This window comes from Ambystoma mexicanum, chromosome 9 (assembly GCF_040938575.1).
Source record: "Ambystoma mexicanum isolate Mex_15411 chromosome 9, UKY_AmexF1_1, whole genome shotgun sequence".
Lineage (NCBI taxonomy): Eukaryota > Metazoa > Chordata > Amphibia > Caudata > Ambystomatidae > Ambystoma > Ambystoma mexicanum.
This window is the reverse complement of record NC_090931.1, coordinates 960,977,584-961,002,640: the sequence shown is the minus strand read 5'-3', so window position 1 is coordinate 961,002,640 and position 25,057 is coordinate 960,977,584. Positions and strand designations below refer to the sequence as shown.

At 47.1% G+C, this 25,057-nt stretch overlaps 1 protein-coding gene across 2 annotated transcripts in view; it reads left to right on the top strand.

Annotated features, from left to right (window-relative positions):
- Nucleotides 1–25,057, top strand: part of METTL5 (methyltransferase 5, N6-adenosine) — a 500,731-nt gene that overhangs the window by 344,300 nt on the left and 131,374 nt on the right. For both annotated transcript variants that reach the window (XM_069616174.1, XM_069616175.1), the window contains one exon: nt 1,982–2,033. In XM_069616174.1, the coding sequence (XP_069472275.1) occupies nt 1,982–2,033 (52 nt within the window). The remainder of the gene's footprint in view (nt 1–1,981; nt 2,034–25,057) is intronic.

Sequence of the window (25,057 nt, the reverse complement as noted above, 5' to 3'; positions counted from 1 at the left end):
TGGAGACAGTGAGCTTCTGGGGGAAAGTGAGAAAAAGGAAGAATACCTTGAAGGAGGTGCAGCTGATAGTTTGACTTCTTAGAGACATCAGAGATGTGAGGAGAGACGGAGAGGGTGGAGTCGAAGATGACACCAAGGTTCTTAGCCTCACAGTAAGGCGCCGGAAGAGGGCCCAGAGTGGGCGACCAGAGCGAGCGAGGGAGAGGGAGAGGAAAGGAGGGAGTAGGAAATGCAGGTTAAGAGGAAACCTGTATTGGCAAGAGCCAGAAGAATACAGAAAAGTGTAACAAAGTGCATGGTGGCCAACCAAGCCACGGTACAGTGTCGGAAGAGTGTGACACTGGTGAAAGAACCAAGCTTCACTGTCAAAAGAGAGCAGTGGCCAATTGTTGATAGAAAGCAGTCAAGAAGGGGTATCGGTTGCGTGACCTGTAATGGGTGGACCGTTTGGTTCGACAACTACGCCTAGACCGAGTGCCCCCTGTATGGAAAAGCCAATGAAAGTGTCCATAAAGAAGCTTGTGATTTGCAACAACCTCTAATATGATTTTGAAGTCAAGAAAATAACTGCCTATGTGAGCCAGTGAAAGGTACTGATGTCAGAAGAGCTGGGAAGTGTTCTACGGAATTGTGTTTTGAAAAGCTGGAAGATTTCAACCCTTGTGTAAGGGAACCCTGGTACCTTGTGAACTGTTTTGAACTTGGGGAAGCTGATTACAAGCTAAGAGCTGGAAGAAGCTCTGAATTTTATTTTGAACACTATTCATTTTGATGCTGACATCCCTATTCATTGTATACATTTAGTTGTGAGGGCAGGTATAGGGTTTGGGCACAGACAGACATTTGATTTGGACTTCCTGACAAAGACTATCCTTAGGTTTCTTTAGGTAGGGAAATCCCACCTTAGCATAGGGCAAGCTAGGCCTTGTGCCATCCTGCCAGTTAATAAAACGTTTGAGAACCAATCTTGAACCTGTTGTCTCTGTCTACTTCATGATGCCTTCACAGCTGATTGTGAGGGTCTGCACCTCTGTGGCATTGGTGTGGGGCTGAGATTGACTGCCTCTAGCATTTTCACCTGTGCCTGCTCAGGTGTTTAGGGGCAAAGCATTTATTCACCCTGGACACCTTCTTGGGATTCATTGTGCCCCCACCCACACACTTTTTGCTGGAAAATACTGTTTGAGGGTCACACAGTCTCTCTGCCTGTTCAGTGTGAGAGTATAGAGCTGGTGAATGTTTAAAAAATGCTTCAGAACCTTTTGCATCTGAAAAGTAAGGCGTGAGTTGCTTGAAAATGTAACCTTGCTACATTCTTAAGTGAGAATGTTGTTGAGAGATGATGCTTTTGTGACATATCACTTATGTCTGAAGAATTATTGATACAATTGTATAACTTGTGAGGATGCACGTTGCAGAAAAAACCTCTTTGGTCCTTTGTGGGTTCTGATTACTTTGGGGCCTATACAACAGTAAGAGGGTATTTTATGTTTCTTTGTTGCTAAATTGAATCTCTGGTGAGTGTTTTTCTTTCTCTGATGATTTGGGTCTGGCTAGTTGGAACTTCTGTGACTGTCCCGTAGCATAGGAAAGGGATTAAGGGATGGTGCCCAGAGGATCCTCCTCATAGCACAAGGCCCATCATCCTCTGGTTTGATATGACACCCCCAACCCCCGTTCACCCCACCAGAAGACCCCAGTATCACATTCATAACCCATTTTTCAAATGGAACACAAAACCTTTCACACCACACTTTGTGACACTTTATGAGCCAAGACTGTACCCTGGGTAGTGTTGTTTGATAACTACCAGATATCTGAATTGTTAAAAATATCTGTGCAGCACCTAACTTAGACCAAGAAGTAGACACTAAAATTACAGAGAGGTTTCTCATTTATACGGTAGGAGCAGAGAGTATCCCTTTTCTGTGGAATCGATCCTACTTGTACCAACTTACATAATATGCTTTTTCTTTTTCAGTATGTTAAAAAGAAAGCTGAGGAGTGGAATGTTAATATGGAGGTGATAGCAGGTAAGCTTGTGGATGAAAAAATATATATTGTTCTGAAATGTATGGTTTTACAGACCTAAATCCTGAATGTATACAGATACTTACACGGAGCACATGGGGAACAATAAAGCCTTGCTACCAAGTATAAGTTTGGAAGAAAGTGTCCATAGAGAAAGAGATGTATAGAATGGCATAATTCTGTGCTCATAAAACCAACAAAATCTACTGCTTTTAAAATCAACTTTATATACAGAACACAGACTGCTGTGTCTAGACCTTTGAAAGAAAGTGACCATGAAAAAGTGATGTAACAGTGGTGTTCACTGTCAAGAATCTAAATAATTGTCACAAATAAAATGTAAGAATGCATGCGGATGTGCACTCCGCACATCTGTCCATAGAAATTGAATAGTGAGATGGGCCGGTGTAGTTATGTTTGAGGTCTGTGCACGGGACTTCACAATCAAGAACCCCATATAGGATAGCAGAGCAGTGAGGAGGCTTAAAAGAAGAATGCTAGTAGATTGATGAACTTAAAGATAAAGGCAACGCCGCCATTCTAGACGTCTCAGCAGCCTTCGACTTGGTGGACCACAAAATCATCTGCAACCACCTATCATCAGCAGCTCACTTCTCCTCCTCTGCTCTCATGTTGATACAGTCCTTCCTTGCTAATAGAACCATGAGAGTCTTCTCACCCGTAGCAGCAGCTGACCCTATCCCTATCACATGTGGTGTCCAACAAGGCTCATGTGTTTCGCCTGCTTTGTACAATATATTTACAAAGCCACTCTTCGAAGAACTGGACCATCTGGGTGTCACTTACACCAATTTTGCAGCTGACACCCAGATACTCCTTACCCTTTCAGGTAACTTTAACGCTGACGTCATCCGGATTAACAAAATCTTCACCATCATTCAGGCATGGATGGCCACACATGGCCTCTGCCTGAATGATGAGAAAACCGAACTTCTCCTTGTTGGTTCACCCAATAACCTGTTGAAACTCAGCCCCAACTATAATAGCATCATCATCGATGGAAATACCATTCCCATTGTTAAAAGTGTGAAAACCCTTGGCTTTTATCTTGATGCTAACACTAACCTCACTAAACAAATTAACATGACTGCCTCAGCCACTGCCTACACAGGTAAGCTGATTAGGGCTTGTAGACCTTTCTTGTCCTCTAATAGTTACCTCACATTGGCCAGGGCTCTTATACAGTCCAAACTGGACTACTGTAACAGTCTATACCTAGGCGCAAACCAATCTATAATTAATAAACCACAGGTACTCCAAAATAACGCGCTACGAGCGGCATTAAACATTCCCAGGCGAGAGCACATCTCTACCATTAGAAAATTGTGCAAATGGCAATCGATACAACAAAAAATCGACCTAAAAACCATCTGTCTCACATACAAAGCCTTGAACCACCTAGCCCCTCTGTATCTCACTAACAAATTCACTCTGAAATCTGCTGTCAGAATCAATAGATCCACTAACACCTTATGCCTAACGGTGCCCAGATTCACCTTAAAAAGAGCTGAAGGATCCAGTTTCACTGTCCTCGCCTCTCAACTTTGGAACACCTTACCACTGAACATCAAATCCATCGATACCTTTCTATCATTCAGAAAACAGGTTATTAGTTGGTTACTGAATAAAAACTAACACTTAACATCTTTTATCTCTCTTATGTTTCGATGATATTGCCTTATACCTTAACTGTGCTTATTACTTACAAACTGTATAAATGTATAACGTGTAAAATGTATATAATGTATCCTGTAACCGTTTACTGAAGCGCCCTTTTACCTCTGGGTCTGGAGCGCTATATAAATAAATAAAACAAACAAACAAATATAGTTACACTTGCCACTCCTGCAGACAAAATTGCAGACGTGAGTAGCAACATCACCTGCATGGTCTCAGTTTGGTTCTGTAGGGGCAAGATCAGCACAGTGCCCTATTGCCACTGAAGGATGGAGCCAATGCCCATAGGTGAATAAGCAGATCCCATTGAAGAAACCAAGTTGGAGTCATACTGTTGAGGAGCTTTCTAACTGTCCATGGCACAGCAGCAGGGATCGAGGCAGTTGTCATCCTGTTGGCTAAATGCAGCAAAAGACGACCCTGGCCCTGGACCAGTGAGCCCAGCTTGGGTCGGAGGGACACCCTCAAGTCTTGAAAGTAATGAAGCAGACGACACAGGTTGGGTTACAGGTCATTTAGTCGAAAATAAATGGTTGACAGGACAAATGGTCGACGCAATTTGGTCGAAAGACAAATGGTCGAAATTTTTTTTTTGTATTTTCACTTTTTTTTTTTTTGGGGGACCCCCCCGACCCCCTTTTTTTTCCTAAACGAAAACCTGAAAAATATATATATGAATAAAAAAAAATTCGACCATTTGTCTTTCGACCAAATTGCGTCGACCATTTGTCTGTCGACCAAATGACTGGACAGCCACAGGTTGTGGTTCAATTAAAGTGTAGCAGGATAGGCCGCTAGAGATCTCCGTGCCAGAAGAAAGTTACTAACCAGACTCCCGCTACATTGCCAAAGTGTCAAACAGAAGTTCCTGAAGGGGCAATAGCTATGCCGGGAAGCCAGAAGGATGCAGTGCTCGGTTCCAGGTCTCATGTGGCAGAGGCGAGCCCTAGGAGTTGGGGAGAGACAAAAACACCTTGAGGCAAACAGATGCAGCTGTCCTCGCCAGATCAAGGGATATGAGTACTGAATATGGTTCCCTCTGGCCCTCAGAGAGGCAACTTCTTACCGTGTGGATTCTTTTTTTACCCCAAGACTTCGAGGAAGGTGAACCAATATGTAAGAAAATTCAATTTCTGATGCTTGTTAATCTGCTTAGAAACACATGCTGGGGGGGCGCTGTTGCACTCGACTAGGATGGCAGCCTGAGCACGTCGCTCCGAGACGGGGATAATCCTATGCTGCATGGTTTACCCGATACCGCTGCGATTTCTGCTGCAAACTGGTGTATCGCTTGCTGGGAGCCCACAGACCCTATTGTGCAAACGGCGCCTCCCGGAGAGGAGCCGTTACAGAGTTCCTAGGGTGGTGGCTGGACCCGGCCGGAGACGCATTGCCATCCCGCCTCACGCGACTGCGGTGGGCGGATTCCGGGTCGTGCGGACGCCGGGGATCCTGAGGCCTGCAGGGGAGGGTGGGCCGTGCTCTTCCGGCTGCTCTCCATGGATGCTGCCGTGTAGCCGGGCCCACCCACGCTCCCTCCACCGGCGCGGCTGTGGCTGTGCTCCCCCAGCCCCATCAGATCCTGCTGGACCCCTCCTGGCCTCATCTATCCGGCGCCGTCCGCTCTCCTGAATACGGGGTGGACCACCCGACCCCTGTCGGCCGGCTCCACGGGCGACCTGAGGCCCGGGGCTTGGTGGGCACTGCCCTGCACTGGAGGAACTCTTGAGGGGGGTCCACCCCTCCACCGAACTCAAGGTAGGGAAGCCCCCACCTGCATGACCGGCTCACGAGCTGCCGCCCGTGGGGAAGAACACCTACGTTGGACCTGCCATTGCTTCCTACCAATACTAGAGGCAGTGTCACAGGCGCGCAGGACACTATAACACCGAATTGGCCCGTGGTGGGCCACACCTCATGCTGCTGCCCGAACTCTTCATATAATGACTTTACATTCATGGGCTGCAGCGTCATTGTTCCCCAACAACACTTAAAGCAATACTACAGGCTCACACTCCATCACGATTCCGGATCACCTGATTGACCTGCTGCTGGCAACCAACCCCTGCACCTACTGCAGGCTGGACGCCTAATAGGTCACTAGCCTGCTGAACTCAGCACCCTACACCCTGCGCGATTAGCAGACCACCACATGTCTGCATTTACCGGGGGACACCCCTACAACTAGCCCAAGCTCCCACTCATAACTGCTCTGCTGCGACCCTGCGCTTCATGAGGACGATCTCGCCAATCCGACGTGGGAGCGACGGAGTGCTGACTGGGTGCTGACTGGGCACTAGGACATTCAATGCGCCATCCCCGCCCCCCCGCAGTGTCGAAGCCACACGGAGACGAGTACTGCGTGGAAGTGGACCCCACTGCCACGTTTTTGGCATAGCTTGAAATCGGCTACTAGAGTGAGACTCCGGTGCCGCGTGACTGCTCTAGGTGCTTACTGTGCAGCGCACTACCAGTTGGTCTGGTGGTCAGTGGACTACACACCTGAACTACTTGCACTAGCCCACACACCAAGGGCCCATCCCTTTCCAACACCATGACTAAGAGAGCGGGTGCACGCAAAAAACAAAGCTCCCTGAATATGTTTGCCAAGACCCCTGCCAAATCACCAGCCGACTCACCAGAGGAGTCCCCCCACAACGTCAGCCCCAATGGCCCCCAATGACTCACAAAAAATGTTAGAATATATCCGAGAGGGGTTCACCACTCTCCACACCAAGCTGGATGACATGAACGGCACTATCTCATCCATAAAGGCGCTTATGGAAAAAGAAGATGGCCGGGTGTCGGAAGTCGAAACAAGAATGGGGGCTGCAGAGGATGATCTCGGCTCCTTAAGAACCACAGTCTCCTTATTTTCCACTCGCATGCTGGCGGTGGAAAAAAAGAACGATGACTTGGAGTCCCGCTCATGACACAATAACCTACGCATCATCGGCGTGCCTGAAGACAATATTAACGGACCCATGGAGGACTTTCGCGGTGGAAAGAGCCCACCGCTTCCTGACTGCGAAACCTAAGCCTGGTGCCCCCCCGCACCCTATCATTGCCAGGATCTTAAATTTCCGTGACCGGGATGCGCTGCTGAGAGCAGCAAGACTAAAAGGGGAGTTGCGGCTGGGGGCAGCAAAGATCCACCTTTATCCGGATTTTTCGGTATCAGTGCAGCAGGAACGCAAAATCTTCATGGCAGTGAAGAAAAGGCTCCGAGATCACTGAGTCAAATACTGCATGCATTTCCCCGCCAAGCTGAGAGTGGAACACTCCAACCAAACATTTTTCTTCACGATCCCGGAAGAAGCCTCGAAATTTGTCGATGAGCACTTCCAAGGCTGATATGTAACCAACATCACAGGCTCTATGCAACGCGACCACCTTACGCCAAACCTACGTCTAGACACGCAAGACGATGGCGCTTATACATAATAGAAGCCATATCACATGGAACGCATCGGCGACTCCATTCTGCTCACCCTTTGACGATGATCCTTTGTTTACCCAGTTAAATCCACCATTCGCCAAGCAAGACTCTAGTACTGCAAATCTCCTTACAAACCCCCGGTCCGGGACGTCATCGCCAGGCCAGCCAACAGACCCCCCAGGCGCTGATGCCAAAGGATTTATTGTTATTAGGGTTCTATTGGGTTATCATTCCTCCGGTTGGGGGAGGGGGGAAATGGGAGTTATGTTCAAAAAGACTTGACGACCACAGAAGATGCTGTGCACGCTACAGTAATATTACACAAGTCTGCGGACGGCATATCATGCCTGCCCCCGTTGGGCCGGCTGTGGTAACCGGCACATCCGCACCTATGGCTGATAGTGACCTCTCATTCATGAGCTGGAACATTAGAGGCCTGGGTAACCATAAAAAGATGAGGCAGATACAGTTATATGCGGAACGCCATGACATCAAGGTCCTTTGTTTGCAAGAGACTCATGCCCGGTCAGAACAGTGTGAAAAGTTCGCTAAACAATGGGGTCCCCACCGATATTTTACCAACTACTCCACCCAAAGTAGGGGGGTCCTAACTTTGATACACAAAAGCCTAAAGTTTTCATGTGCCCAATCATTAATAGACCCGCAGGGCAGATATGTGCTGATCCATGGTAAATTACAAAATCAAGAGATAATTATCTTAAATATATACGGTCCCAACATCGGCGACCCCGATTTCTACCTACATCTGGCGTCAGTGGTGGAAAGCTACCCCCTGGTCCCGATCATATGGGGTGGCGATTTTAATACTATTCTTGATGTTAATCTAGACAGATCGGGCTCTAGACCACGCCAACTGTCCAAGGCGGCCCACGCAATTCTAACTACATTCCCTCGTTTGGCAATCGTAGATGCCTGGCGACTCATGCACCCTGACTCCCGTACATACTCCTATTATTCCACAGTGCACAATTCACACTCCAGGATAGATAGGTGGCTTGTATCTGACATACTGATCAGGTGCATATCCCGTCTATAGATCCTCCCTAGAACTTTATCTGATCACTCACCGTTGACGGTGTCCCTCATCTGGGGCCCCCGACTATAACAAAATGAGACAGTGGAGAATGAGACCCCACACTCTACTCGACCAAACCTTAGCAACTGAACTCGCGTCCTCCATTGAGGACTTCTTTGAGATCAATACTAACTCTGTTGCAGCTCAGACCACCCTCTGGGAATAATTCAAAGTATAAATTAGGGGTATTGCCATCTCCAAACAATGTGGTATCTTGAAGAGAATCCACGAAGAGATCGCCAGTAGTGAATCGACCCTAGCTGCTCTCGAAACCCAATATAGCCTTGATCACGCCTCTGAAACGTTGACCCTACTGGTATCGGAACTGGATACATTCCGCACCCTGGCGGAGCGCAAAGTTAAATTCCTAGACAGCCCACATGCAGTTAGAAAGTATGGCGAGGGTGAACGACCAGGGCGACTGCTCGCCATGTTGATTCATAGAGAATTCGGAGCTCCCAACATACCGGCGATAGAGCGGCCGGACGGGACACTAGCTACGTCCCCTCAGGACATCAACTTGGAATTCCTTTCATTCTACACCTCGCTGTACTCTAAAGTTGCTGGCCCACCGTTGCCCGAGATAGACGCCTATCTGGACAACCTCCCTCTCTCGGCCCTCTCCGCTGGCGCCAGTGCGTCCCTGGAGACACCGTTTACACCAGAAGAAATCTCTGAAGCCATTGACTCACTGGCATCGGGTAAAGCCCCTGGTCCAGATGGGCTCCCCATTGACCTGTATAAACATTTCAAATCACTCCTGGTCTATTGGCTCTATTGGAGGAGGCATGTGAGAAAGGGATACTCCCACCCTCCCTGCGCGAGGCAATGATAACGGTTCTTCTTAAACCCGGAAAAAACCCTGCCCAATGTGGCTCATACCGCCCTCTGTCACTAATAAACAGTGATGTTAAAATATATGCTAAAGTACTGGCTATCCGACTGTCCTCGTTTATGCCTCACATTATCCACCCTGACCAGGCCAGGTTTGTCCCTGGTAGATCCACTGACCTGAACCTAAGAAGACATTTCAATGTGATTAGCAGGATCAGTCCGGAGGTGCAGGCAGTGGCGGCTACCCTTGACATGCAGAAGGCATTTGACTCGGTTTCATGGGAATATTTATGGCGAGTCTTCGAGAAATGCAAGTTTGGCCCCAATTTCTGCACCTGGGTTAAATTGCTTTACACTAGCCCATCAGCCAAGGTTCGCACCGAAGATACGTGCTCCCCCCCTTCCAGATAGCTAGGGGAACACGACAGGGCTGCCCCTTTTCACCACTGATATTTGCCGTAGCAATAGAACCCTTTGCCGACATGTTGCGTCAGACACACTCCCACAGAGGGCTTTGCACTACTGGTCAAGCCGATAATGTTTCACTGTATGCCGATGATGCCCTTCTATACATTCGCTCCCCAGAACTCAATTTAGCCCCAATCCTGGAGGATGTGGTCCATTTCGGACACATATCGAGCCTAAAAGTAAACTGCTCTAAATCTATGATTTTCCCGCTCACAGATACCACGCTCCCCCCTCTGACCTGTGCGGCTTCACTTGGTCCAATCCAACTTACCTAGGTGCGGTGGTTTCTCGGCACACTGCAAGACTTCGTGAAGACAATTATTGCAATTACTTGACATGATTGGACTCTAAAACAAAGAGTTGGACCAGACTCCCTATTTCTTTAGCAGGTCGGATAGCCATACTCAAAATGGTGGTACTACCCCAGCTTCTCTATCATTTTACGAATGTTCCCCTGTGGCCGGGAGATGATTTCTTCCGCTCGCTGTGGCGTATAACTAATACTTTCCTATGGCATTCCGGCGCGGTCCGACTCAAGCTGACCACACTGACCACTCCTAAGGAACTGGGTGGGTTTAACGCACCTGATTTCACCAGATATTGGTTGGTGGCTCAGGCACAATTTGCCTCCTACTGGTTTAACACCACTGACCCCCCTCCACATGTCCGGCTGGAAAACCGCACGGTTAGTGAACGGGAAATCGGGTCCCTTATACTTAAACCGATCACTGCGGATCCAGACTCGGCCTACCCCGTTGCCAGTACGTCCTTGGCCTTAACTAAGATCTGGAAGATGATTCCAATACCTTGCCCCTTTCACGGTGACCTCCCACTCTGGAACTTTTTTCCCGATGTCCCCTATATTCTGCAATCCATAGTGTCCCGCTGGGCTGACGCGGGCTTTCTGGTACACCGGGATATTTACGAACAGGGCAATTTCCTTGAATGGGCCGATCTCAAAACCTCCCTTAAGTGGAAACGCTCTTTGTGGCTACAATACTCTTCCCTTCGGAGGAATCTCAAAGCCAGATACCCCAAATTCCCCACAATACCACCAGATGAGCCCATAATTGAGGAATTGTGTAGCTTTGACCGCTTTAGAGGCAAGGTATCTAGACTCTGTACCTTATTACAGACTAGCGCTGCTCCCTCCTTTAGTAAACTGAGATGCAGGTGGGAAGAAGACCTTGGAGTAGAAATCACTGATGAACGTTGGCCCCGCATGTGTGCCAGAACTCACAATGTATCCTATAACTCCCAGTTTAAACTTATCTAATTTAAAGTGCTGCACAGGTATCATCACACCCCTAGCAGATTGCACCACATGTTTAGTGATCTCTCTTCCAGCTGCCCCAGGTGCGGTGCAGATCACGCCCCCTACATCCACATGATTTGGAACTGCCCGCAGATCACACAATTCTGGACTGAAATATGCACTACAATGTCTGATGTACTGGATTGCGCCATAGACCCATCCCCATTGCGGTGCCTCTTCCACGATTTTCCTGAACTGAGCCGGGACTCCAAAAAACTGGCTGGGTTGTGTATGGTGTTGGCAGTGCGATGCATCCTGATGAACTGGCTTTAGCCTAGGGCGCCCACGTATGCACAATGGCTCAAGTCGGTGACATGGGCACATGATACCGAGGAGGCATGGGGGGGCAATGCAACATCTTCACTCTAGGCTGAGAGGCATCTGGCATAGATTCCGCAATTATATGGCCGCCGCTGCCTCGAACTCGGACAATGATAACCCCCAGAACTGCCCCCCCCTTGTACGGCTATCATCCCTGGAGTAACACTTCCTAAACTTTACAACCGTCCCTCTACTCAACACTCTGTCGCACCCTAATGCAACCATAAATTAACTCCTTATTGTGATTCATGTATTCATGTATTGATGTATACTGTTGTTGTGACATGAGCGTCTTGTTTGGTTCTGTACGTCGTCAAGTCAAATAAATAAAAAGTTTAATAATAAGAATCACATGCTGTGCATACGGTCCGACATCCAGTGGTAACCGCAGAGTATTGCATCTTGTCTTTCGGGGACCGAAAGGGGACTTCGGCGTAGGCGTGTCTGTAACACTATCCCTTTCGTGATGTGTAGTTTACCCAAAATCCCTCACGTGCCGAGGTTCCTCAGATTGTTTTTTTCCGCCCAGATAACTGGACGCCCTATATCAGAGCTCTTGCATAAGAGACATTGTTTATCTTTAACCGACTTGTCGGTTTTCCTGTTAAGTCACTTCGACAAGAACAACTTCGCCGAAGACGGCGGGAGAATTGTCTACGGCAGTGGATTTCGGTGCCTAGGACCGGCGGCCGCAACTTCCACGTGGTCGGGCCCTCCGGCCGACCTTTACAGTAGGGAGATTGGGGTCGGGATGGCCATATTTTCGGTATGTCTTTCCTCTTTCCCCCTCTTTACCCTTTGGGTCTGATCATCTTCCCCTTTTGCTATGGAAAGGACTCTTTTTAGATTGTGCCCTAAGTGTAGGGTCAGATATCCTTGGAAAGACGAGCACAGTACGTGCAACGCCTGTCTGCCCTTAGATCACAACGAGAAGCGGTGTGCAGCGTGTAAAATCCTTCTGCCTAAGACCCTTAAGGAGCGCTGAGTAAAGCGGTGGGCCGCGTACGGTATGTCGCGAGTGGAGCCCCGTTTCCCCACCGCCACACCTGCCGAAAGTGACGGGGGGACTTCTGATGACCAAGCATCCGTTGCAGATGTGATAGACCTTGAGGCGGACACACCCTTCCCCGACCCTTCAAGGCCTGACTCTGGTCTCGCTTCAGGGACAACACCAGGCGACAGGGGCATACAATCGCATCTCACTAAGCACAAAATCCCTACACCCATTTCGACGGGTACGTCGAAAAAGGTGCAAGCGCTAACAGGACCGTCGAAAATGTCGGCGGTTTCCTCGGATCGTACAGATCCAAAGCCTTCCCCGCATCTGCAGCAGCGTCTTGCGACTGGGCATCTTAAATCAAACAAGGGCGCTACCCCTAAATCAGGTGCACACGTCGAAGCGCGGAAATCTGACACTACAACGGTCCCGAAGGCCGCGGGAGGCCCAAAAATCACAACTAGCCCTCAAGTCGAAAAACCGACCGCTAGGCCCTCTAACGCCACGGAAGTTAATAAATCTACGCTAGTCCATCGGAACCTTTGTCTCCCGCGGATTCGGTGATTATCGAAGAAAGCATCGAGAGAATTACTTTGGCCGTTGGGCTTATTCCCGTTCCGCCAAAAAGCATGGGACAAGCCGCAGATACGCCATGGCATCCCGATTCTCATGATTACTATGAGGACAGTCAAGAGCCTCTTTCTAACGCCCTATGAGACAATCTTCAACGCCATAGGGCGGAAGACAATGTTTTTCCACCCGTAGGCCCCTCTGGGTCCTCTAAATGGACAAGGGAGAAATTTAAAGGGTGCATGGACCGCCTGGAAAGAATTATTCGTTTTTCTGAGCATCCTTCCCCTAAAAGATCTCGTGGAGAGCCTAGTCTTCAATCAACACATCTACAAGAAGATCAGCCTTCTGTACCCGCCCAGCATGAAGACATTGTCCAAATGGACACTTATAGAGACATTTATAATGAAGAGGAAGAAACTTCCTTACTACAGAATTATGAGGAAGACCAGGCGGATGCCACGGACAATTGGGAAGAAACCAAGCAGTTGGAGATGGACCCATGGACGCTCCCACACCAAGATCAAAGGACACTGATGTTTTGTGCCTGGATTGCCCTCTGCCTACCCTGGCTCACCAGGCCTCACCTGTAGATGACCAGATGGCCTTCAATACCAAGTTAATGAAGGCTGCTGAGCATTTTCAGAACTCTACACAAGAGGCTGTGCCTGAACAAGACTTTGTAGAAGATATTCTTAAGGAGAAACCTCCCTCTAGACAGGCCATTCCCCTTCTTAATTCTATTAAGAGAAAGTTGGCTCCCTCTCTTGTATAACCAGTGCAAACTCAGGCATTGAACCCAAGAGTTGAAAAGATATTTCGGCTAGCTCCTTCGGACCCACTATACATTAAAGGGCATGCTACCCCCCGATTCCCAGGTAGTGACTACCACCCGGAAACGGCCAGGAGTACCCCTTGCCATGGGGAAGCACCTCCGGATAGGGAATCCAAGAGAATTGTATGCATTGGGCAAGCAAGTCACCTCGGCTGCTACATATACCACGCGTATAGCAAATAATACTACGCTGTTGGCGAGTTATTCAGACGCTTAGTGGAACCTACTCCAGGAAGGCCTCCAGGAGGTCCCAGAACCTGTCCAGTCCAAACTTCTCTCTATAGTGGCTGAAGGAAGGCAGGTGAACCAGAATGTGATAAAGAACACTCTGGACACGGCCGAAACAGCAGGCAGGTCCTTAGCCCAAGGAACTTTACTCAAAAGACACGCTTGGCTGCGCACCTCAGCGTTTAAGCCCGAAACACAGGCTTCGCTCATCAATAAGCTGATTGAAGAAGCTAACCTCTTCGGAAACGCGGTCGATGAAGCCCTAGAAACAGACAAAAAAGAGCATGAAACTCTTAACTCCCTGCAGCAGTTCACTCAGAGACCGTCCCCCCAGATAGGAAGTAACTCTCGACAGTCCTTTCGAGGGCAGTCCCGTGCAAACCAGAACAACTATGGCACGGGAAATTTCAATACCGGGCAAGCATTGGGGAGCCCGCTTACTACCCTTCAAGGGGTCAGCGATGCGGCAAAGCCAGAGGTAAAGGCCCCAGTCCTAGAGGAGCCGCAGCCTCCGGTCAGAAATGACCATCAAATCCGGGTCCCCTCCCATGTCACCCCGGTCAGGCGGTGCTTAACATATTTCCTCACAGCATGGGAGGGGATAACTTCAGACCAGTGGATCATAAAGACGGTTGCCCACGGGTACTGCGTGGAATTCGCCCGACCTCCACTATTCAGACCACCACACTCACGGCGCCTTTCACCGGACCATCTGGAGATCCTGAATAAAGAGGTGGAAGCGCTGCTGGGAAAGGACGCCATAGAGGCCATCCCTGTTCTTCAGGTAAAGAAGGGTATTTATTCAGTGTACTTCATTGTACCCAAAAAGGACCTCACCATGCGCCCTGTTCTAGACCTGCGCCCAGCGAACAAGTTCATAAAACCTCAAAAGTTTTGCATGGTAACGCTACAGGAGGTGATCCCACTGTTGAAACAGTGGGACTACATGGCAACATTGGACATGAAAGATGCATACTTTCATATTTCACTGTTGCCAGCGCACAGAAAATATCTAAGGTTCATGATAGAGGACAGGCATTACCAATTCAAGGTACTCCTCTTCGGCATTGCCTTGGCACCAAGGGTGTTTACGAAGGTCCTGGCAGTAGCTGCAGCACACCTGCGCAGGTTATCTGTCCCGGTTTACCCTTACCTCGACGACTGGCTCATAACAGGGGACTTGTACGACACATGTTTTCTGAATACCCAAAAAAACGTGGACCTTCTCTTCAGTCTGGGATCCTCTATCAACGAGAAGAAGTCCAGTCTAGTCCCCAGTCAAACAAAACAATTTCTGGGGGCTCTAACCCAGACGAAAGATGGCCTTGTTTCCCCCTCCAACGAAAGGGTTCAGAACATGCTTTTCCAGATCCCTCAATATGTCGCCAGTTGGGAGGGGACGGTGCGCAAAGCTATGCGCTTGCTAGGAATGATGGCGTTGTGCATATACTTGGTACCCCACGCGCGGCTGCGCATGCATCCCTTGCAAGAGTGGCTCAACAGCCAGTGGTGTCAGGCCAGCGGACAATGGGAAGATCTGGTAGTTGTCTCGCCAGCCCTCGTTCTCTCTCTGCAGTGGTGGTCAAGAGAGAACCTCTTGAAGGGGAAGACCTTCACCAACCCTGCAGTGGAAGCCACTCTCCCGACAGACGCATCGCCCACAGGGTGGGGCTTCAGTAGACAGTACATGGAGTGTGGTCCCCTCAAGTAGCGTTCAACCACATACATCTACTGGAACTATTAGCGGTGTTCAAGGCATTGAAGGCCTTTCAGATGCAACTGCAAGGGAAGACAGTGCTGATTCTAACGGACAGCACTACAGCCATGTACTACCTGAACAAACAGGGGGGCACACACTCTCCAGGGCTATCCAAGCTGTCCCAAAACATTTGGATATGGGCTCTCAAACAAGAGATGTTTCTGTTGTCCCAGCATGTTCCAGGGGAACTCAATCTTCTGGCAGACGTGCTCAGCAGAGATTTTCCTCTGCCCGAAGAATACGAATGGCGTCTACACGAAGACATAGTGTCCAACGTCTTCGCAGAATGGGGCTTCCCAGAGATTGACCTGTTCACGACTTAGGAGAACGTCCAATGCCAAGACTACGCCTCCAGGTACCCCCAGAACCGTTCCAAGGGGAACGGTCTCTGGATAACATGGTCAGGGAAATGTGTCTACGCATTTCCCCACGACTCCTGTGTGTGTGTGTTGTGGGCCACCAACCCTGGATCGCTCATCTGATGGAAAAGTCCCTCTCCCCACCAGTAAAACTTCCCTGCCCGTACAACATGTTGTCTCAGGACAGGTGGGAGACCCTACACCCATGCCCACAAACTCTGTACTTAGCAGCCTGGCTCCTGAAGTCGAGTTTGGACACCTACAGCTCCCTCAGAGGTGCATGGACATACTCAGGGAAGCTAGAAAACCAAACACACGTTATTACTATGCCAGTAAATGGAAACGTTTTGTCATCTGGTGTAATTCCAAGGGCGTCAATCCCATTGATTGCTCACCCACACACATTGTGCTGTACCTTACCCATCTGTTAGATACTGGGTTGGGCTTCAATTCCCTAAAGGTTCATCTGGCTGCACTTTCAGCCTACACCACATCCCTACAAAAGGTGTTGTGGTGGAAGATACCGGTGATCAAGGCCTTTATGGGAGGGGTTAACAGGATTTCTCCTCCTATTTCTCACCCAGCTCCTGGGTGGGACCTAAATGTGGTTTTGCCCAGGTTTATGGGAGCTCCCTTTGAGCCAATGCATAAAGCAAATCTAAAGGACCTGACTTATAAGAAGGCCTTCCTAGTGGCTATCACTTCTATTAGAAGGGTTAGCAAACAACAGGCACTTTCTGTTCTAGACCCCTTTGTTACAGTCCACAGGGATAAGCTAGTTCTGCACACTCACCCCAGATTTGCACCTAAATTCATATCGAAGTTCCATGTGAACCAATCGATTGAACTACCTACCTTTTTTCAGAATTCCACTAGCATGGCCGAAAGAAGCCTACACACACTGGATGTGCGCAGGGCAGTCAGGTTCTATCTGGAAAGAACTAAACCACTGAGGAAAACAACATTTTTTTCGTTTCAGTGGCAGCTGGTAGAGAAGGGGATCCTGTCTCTAAATCGGCTATCTCAAGGTGGATTGTCAAATGCATCACACTATGTTACACTCTTGCTAAGAGAGAACTGCCTTTCAAGCCTAGAGCATGTTCCAATCGAGGCACTAGGGCATCCATAGCATTCATTGCAAATGTTCCCCTCGAGTCCATTTGCATAACGGCAACCTGGAGTTCTGTACACACCTTTACAAAACACTATTGCCTAGACACTTATTCTATGTCTGATTCTCAGGTGGGACAAGCAGTACTAAGACATCTTTTCTCTACTGTTCCTTCTCATAACCCACATCCAACTCAGGGTTCTGCTCGCTAATCTATGCACAGCATGTGATTCTAAGCAGATTAACAAGCATCAGAAGACATGCATTACTTACCCTAATAGCATTTCTGATGATTGTATCTGCTTATTCACATGTGCACTCCCTACCTCCCCGCTCGTTGTGGAAGGAACATAGACATCTTACTACTTCTCTCTTCTTCATGTACTCACTCACAATAGCCTTGGGCTCCCTCATGGCAGAAAAAATACAATCGGAGGGACCTCGGCGCGTGAGGGATTTTGGGTACACTACATGTCACAATAGGGGTAGTGTTACAGACATGCCTATGCCGACATCCCCTTTCAGTCCCAGAAAGACAAGATGCAATACTCTGCGGTTACCACTGGATGTCGGACCATATGCACAGCATGTGAATCTAAGCAGATACAATCATCAGAAATGCTATTACGGTAAGTAATGCATGTCATACATTTCGATTTGCCTAACAAATTACATAAAAGATGTAACCAGCGAAAGAATCACATTATAGTCAATATAACGCCAATATGTTCAACACTATTACCTGTATATCATTCCAACACCCAACTCATGGAAACAGGGTAGGGAGGCAGTGATGCACACACATTTAGACCACAAATCTTAGAGAACCTCAGGTGTATGTATCGATCACAAGTAGTTTCTTTTTTCTTTTTATAAATATTCTTCATTGATATTTTAGAATGTACAAAACAGCAAACCAAACTCATTCCACCCAAACATGACAGTCTTCCTCCCCAGGACTAAAGACTTGAGCTTCATTGTTGTACAAATCAATAATCGCCCCTTAGGCTCTATCCAACTCTTTAATAAAAGTACCTTTTGCCATTGCTCCCTAGATTTGATCAAATTTGATAGGACAGCCACTTTGCCTTTATACTGGTCTCAAGTTCCATGTTTCTTTCCATGCATAAATGCCACACTGCTAACCCTGGCATCTCTGCCACTCTCCACCTCTTTACTATATCCCTTTTAGCAATAAACATGGCTACTGCAATAACTAATTTATGATGTCTACCACAGATTAGGCCTTCCCGTATATAAAGTAGAGCCACTTGAGTTACATCAAAACTCTCCATTCCAACACCTTCCTACCCTCCAGTAGTCCTGAAGAAAGGGACAAGACCAAATGTCATGAAAATAAAGTGTTGTCTCCCTCTTGTAGTTGAAACATAAAGTGTTCTTTCTTTTGCCCAGTCAATCTCATTCTAGCATATAGTGCTGATTCCCTGGGCACTTAGTGGTTCTGGCCACTCCCTGCCCTTTCATTCCCCAAGGTCCATTCCCCAACTGGTCCGCATTTTCTCCAAGGATCCCTTTGTGTTGCCTATGGTCATATTTTGCATGGTGGGCATGTTTTAATACTAATCCTGGTACCAACCATGCATCGGTACAAAGGCGTTGATTTTGGGAGACCATAGTCGCCTTTCAGTTGTGAATGGAACGCAGACCGGATTTGTAAATATTGACAAAAAGCCTGCAACTCTGGTGAACCTCTTCTTATAAATCAAGGAACAATTTTAGATGATCTTCACTGATTACATATCCCGGGGTCCAAATATCAAATTCTTCCCAGGCTTTAATTCTAGGAATTTTCTGTAGTTAAGGAAATGATGTATTGTTGCCCTGTACTGAAGCCACAGGGGTAGTCTTCCCCCAGGCCCACCATTTTGTTAACTTACTCCCTTCACAACTGGACCACCAGTCTCCCAGCTAAAGGAAGCTTACATAAACCCACTCTACCGTGGAGAACATGAACTGTTATATATGGCCCAATGTTATCCCTGTCCAACCTCATCGCTGGTTTGGTGCGATTAAAAATGGATCCCATCATTGGCAGTAGTCATGTAATATTTGCCCAGTAATATGAATGAATGTCAAGAAGCCCCATCCCACCTTTCCAGGTGATCTAGTCAATGTCACCACTGCCACCCTGGCAATGCAATTACCCCCATATTAATGTGCGCAGTCCACTTTCCAACTTAGTGAATTATGCTCAAGGGATCAGATAGGTTGTGGACTGTTGGATGTAAAGGAATCGCTGGAAGGCGATCTTTTTGAAAAGCACTTTCCAACACATCAATGTCCACCGCTTGACATCTGACTGAATGTTTTCCAACAGGGACTTCCAAGTCAGTCAGATAAATGTTTCCTTTGTTGCAATGACTTGAATCCCCAAATATTTAAAGGATGTAGTTACTGGTAACAACAGGAGTTACACTAAAGTGCAGTGTTCACCTCCAAAAGTATAACAGTTTTACTCATCCCAGTTGATGTGAAGAGCACTGCCCTCCTTCCTATTTTATTTATGATGTCATTGCCCTATGGATAGCGACCTCTGGATTACTGAGGTCCACTAACTGGAGGCTAACTGGTTACCTGGCCACACACTGAACCTCACGGGCACCAGGCTCCTTTATGACCAGTAGCCCCCTGCACTTCCTCCGGGCCTCCCACCTACTTGGGGACTGTATCTGCAACCCTACAGTCCCCTGCCTCCCTGCACTCCCTTGAGACACCCCCATGGATGCACTTACTGTGCATTTGCAACAGCACTTTCCCCCTGGCACTTCTCTTCCCTCCTCCGTGCACATGCACGATCTGAATGACACAAGGCCTAGTAAGATCGTTGTTTTGTACTGTCTACCCTTCCATTTCTTGTCACGCCTAGAACACTTGTGCACAGGTGCATTATAAAAGACATATATCATACATGAAGAGATCATCCATGTAAAGAGGTACCCTAGTTTTTGCTCCCGATCGCCAAGCAAAACGTGAGTGAATCAGCTCCCACCATAGCCACTATTCCAGGGATTCAACAATCAAAGAAAAGAGAAGTAGAGCGAGAGGGCAGCCCTGCATTCTCACAGTGGGTCTGGTCTATAGTATCTCTACCCAGCTCGAAATGGCAGGGCCAAAACCTATCTTCACCAAAAGAACCCACAGGAAGGATCATTCGATTGAGTCAAACACTTTGTTAGAATTTAGAGACAAAAAGGGCAAACAGCAATTGGTATGGGTCCTACTTTTCTCCAGAGCACCAAAAATCCTAAGTTTCATTCTGGTAGAACTTAAAAGCACAGAACTGCACTGTCCCTGTGAAACAGGTTGGTGATCACACCAAGTAAATGTTTGTGAGGGCCTTAGCAAGACTCTTGGCCTCACTGTTTAACAACGAGATAGGACCATAAGATCCAGACTCATCCTATGGCTTGTCATCCTTAGCATCTATTTATCATCTCCTTTCCCTAACCCATTCCTCACTTCCATAGGAAAGCCAGCACAACCCCACCTCCCCCGCAGATGCGAAAATATTTCACTATACCTCAGACATTGACCATTCAGAGACTGACTATGAGCATTGCTCCCTGAAAAACATCAAAGCTTGTGTTGCCACTATGCCTCCTTCTGTCAAGTAGCTTTCTGTATGTTAAAGGATGCACAAATAGTTGCAATGTCTGTGCCATATCTCCTAATCATGCCTTTGCAATCCTTGAGCCCAACAACACATCTCCCATCCTGATCTCTCCTGCTACCTGTGTCAGAAATTGACCTATCTTATGTTCCTGTTCGTATACTCCACAAATGGTCAACCCTAAGTTTCCTTTGTGCTCTCATAAGGTTCCTCTGAGCCCATTTCCCTGCCCCCTACTGGCCCCCCAAATTACTCTTCCACTCCCTTGCCATACCTTTTTCTATGCGATGGCACTACATCACAGAACAGTCTTATATGCCTCTCGTAGGATACTGGTGTTCTCAACTGACCCAGCATTCTCCATGAAAGTACCGAGTTGGCACCAACCAAACCTGGATCCCCAGGATAATAATAATTAATAATTTATATTTATTAATAAAGGATGATATGCCCCACAATCATGTCTGGAGTGAACCACTCAGCGCTTGTCACTAACAATGGTGAATGATGCGACATACTACCGGCAATTCTACTACTTCTCTAACTGTGTGTCAGTTAACAGAAGGAATAGATAATCAATTCTGGAGAGGGAACGGTGCACCCCAGAATAATAAGAATAGCAGTTTGTCTCATGATACACACCACACCTCAAGTCAATCAACCCAAGCACACAGATCAATTTACATAACAGAATGGTTCCTTTAGCAAAACAGTTTAGTGCCCCTTTTCTACCTTGTGTGGAGACATCCTTGAAATCCTCCGAAGAACAACATTGCTTACTTCTGTCAAACAAATGAATCAGGGGAAACTGGTGCATACACATGTACAACTATAATATTTTCAGAAGCAATTCTCTAGTACCCCCCTCCTGTACTTCACCTAGAGCATGTCTTCTACACTTACCTCTTCTACATTCAATTTGTCAGAAATGTATTTACTTCTTAGCTTTAATTTGTCTGCACCTTCACATTGTTAAAGGTGGCAGTGGATATGGTAAAGTTAGCTGTAAGGTTAAGGTTGGGGTTAAGGACTGCTTAGAGGGAAGAAAATAGGTTAGAAAAGAAGGGGTACTGGTGTCTCCCCCCTGTAGTGACAAAGTGAATGTTAGACTACGTGAAAGGCAGAGGTAGCAAAGGTCTGAAGAGGTAAATGTGGCAAAGTGAATGTATAGCAAAGTGAACGCAGAAGAAGTAAAAACATACATCCCAATTCTTCCTGTTACCCTGAGGCGTCTACTACTCTTACCCGTTTGAGTTCCCATGATCACCTAGGGGATGCATTGTTTAATCAGAACGGCAAGCCATTTGAGAAACCAGAGTGAAATATCAAATATTGGCCCCTGCCAAGAAAGGAACAATTTCCTCTGACCAAGTGGATTTCTTGCAAAAGTAGCAGACCCGGTTTATAACGGTTCAGGTTCTGAAGAACAGCTCCACTCTTAACTTAGTTGCCCAACCCAATTACATTACATTACATTTCATGACATACATCTAAGAAGTGCCTCTGCCATCTTGTTAGGCCAGAAGTTGGCCCCAAGACATCTCCCTGCCATCGTAAATGTGGTCTCCTGTAATCTGTGTTGCTAGCTGTCACTATGTACTGTGATGATTCAGAGGTGATTATCCCAGAACCCAAGGCCTCGGACCCTTCTCATGTGGTCAGGGAAAGGTAGACGCTTCCTGATCCTGACCCGGGGGTGGTGTTCTGCGGGAGGATCACATGAGCGGGTACTCGGAGAACTGAGAACTGGGAGAAATCCTTTACTAACTTCCCTATAGACCATACAATCTTAATGGCCTATTGTAGAATTGAAACCTTTGAAGAAAAAGGTAATCAGACCATTGGGGACTACAAGTCCCACAATGCCCTAAATACTGAGACGAGGAAGAGGGACAGAGGCACTAAACTGCAGTATGCAGTCTAGTGTTTCTAATGACCACACCTGAGCGTGACCTTTGAATATTTAAGGCCCCCTCAGGTGCAGGCAATCAGAACAAGGAGGTGGAGCAGTTGCAGAGGTTGCCAACCGCAGTTGCAGTGGAAAAAGAAATCCAAGGTTGATGGCCTTAAATGCAGAGGTTGCGCAGCGGCAAGCAGTCTTATAGCAGGCTTTCCCCCTGGAGAGAGTGGTTATCCATATTGCGTATTGTGTGCCGGTGGCTGGTGAGCACCAGATTGCACCCAGGAGCAAGAAAAGCTCCTTTCCCGATTGGCAATGGCAGTGGGAAAACCGAAACAGTCTGCCGTGCAGGAGGCAGCAGAAGAGGCAGAACGAACAGTGGCAGCGTATCGAGCGGACGCGTGTGCAGACACCGATGAGTTTCCCATTATCGGGTTATCCCGGTACACTCCCTAATCGACCGCTGGCTGCTAATAACAAGAAGTCACATTGGCGTAATAAGAACTTTGTAAAAAAGACAAGAAAAGCAAGGTTATAATCATTGCTATCAAAGCCAACTTTATTGTTTAGACAAAGAGGGGGCAATACTAAAGCAAACTAATTGTAACCGCCATTGCCAAAGTAAAGAGAAGGCAATACTTCAAAAAGCATACTGGCGAAATTACAAGAGAACATTATTGCAGAAAGATTGTAACCATTATTGGCAGAGTGAGGAAGAGGCAATAGTTGAACAAAACATCAACAAGCATTGCCTAAACCAAAGAGGTGCAAGTGTATTAAAGAAACATTGTCAGCAGTTATTTCAGGTGAAAGTGGAAAAACAAGAGTGGCAGGAGAAAAGCCCTCCTGGTAGAAAGTATCATGGTGGAGAGGAGAATAACCTGCATTGCATGTGGCAAATACAACAGTGGCACAAACAGCACTAATGTGTATCGTGTCTTTCCCAAAGAAGTTGTGAATTTCGATGTTGTTGAAAGACTTTTCCAAAAAGGTTTGCAATAAACCTCACCACACAGTACTTGTAGTAGAGTTAGGCACTTTTGTCTTGGCAGGTTAGTGAACCAGGAAGAAATCATTGAAATACTGGATTGTAGTTGATGGTTGTGGAGAGGAAGAAGTGGCAAGAGCACTAAAGTGTTCTCTAAATTGTGGTGGAATCATCCCAACAAAACTTTTTAAAATTTTTTTATGGAGAAGAAATTGTTGAACTTTTGTCTCTATATGTGGAGATAAAGACTTTTCGTTTGGTTGAACTGTTGCTAAAATACAAGTGAAAGACATTTGGAGTAAGAAGAACTTCATGATCAAAACTTGGCTACAACAAGGATCTTTCTGATTAGAACCTTTGACTGAAAATCCTGCTTTTAATATGGGGAAGCCGATCCGACCCAGGCTACAAGGATACATAGTTATTATGTTTATGGTGAATATAACTGTTATTTCTGTTACATTTGAATTGCCATATACTACCTTTATGAGTATGATGTTTGTAAAAGTGTGAGGGACACATTACATTTTATTAGAGGGTTTTCCTTTAGTTTATTTTGATAGGCAGGGAAATCCTTTTTTAGGTTAGGGATAGTGAGGTATTTGTCGAACCCTTATGAGTTATTTAAATGGCTACCTCTAAAAAACCTTTACCAAGTTGTCCGCCTCACATTTCTGACCTCTCACAGTATCCAGTGTCATTAATAACCAAACCCACACAACATCCCATCCACCCAACTCTTCCAGTATAATGGAGGCATCTGACGCAGGAACCTATTCACCTTCCAAACAACCGATGTAGTTAAAGTTCTGTGTAGGTGCATTGTGGCACCTTAGTGTGCCTCGTTCCTCAGAACGCCTTCATTGTGCAATTTATCAACGTACATAATCATTTTGATCTTCACCAACAGTTAACTCACCTCCTAGATCAGTGTTATTGTTTGTGCCATCAACCAATCCTACCTCCACCCACTCCCCAACCAGCATCTCATCCTCAGTGAACATAATTCTGTCATGGGTGCCTGTGTACTGTTAATGGCCAGAGGCCCCTAGAGTTCGGTAACTGCTCCCAGAGTCGCATTACTTCACCCAATCATATGGCTTGCATGCCACCCTTCCCTTTCTTGCTGGACTCTCCCATTTCCATCCAGTCTCATGTCTCCTCTGGCATGTTAAAACACACATGGCCTTCCCGCCCCTGCGCACTTTGAGCCTGGCAGAAAACAATAACATGTATTTAAGCTTCCTCTTCTTCAATTCTTTCTTCACAGACTCAACCAATTGGGGTTTTCTCTGTACCTCTCTGGCACAATCTGGGCACAGATACAACTTAGATTTCCCCACAACCTCTGGACCCGGATACTTAGCTATCTGAAACTGTGCATCCCGGTCTCTAAAATGTAGAAGTCTAGCAATGGTTCCTCTAGAAATGACCTAGATGGAAGGGGTCTTGTCAGGATCCTATATGCCCTTTCCAC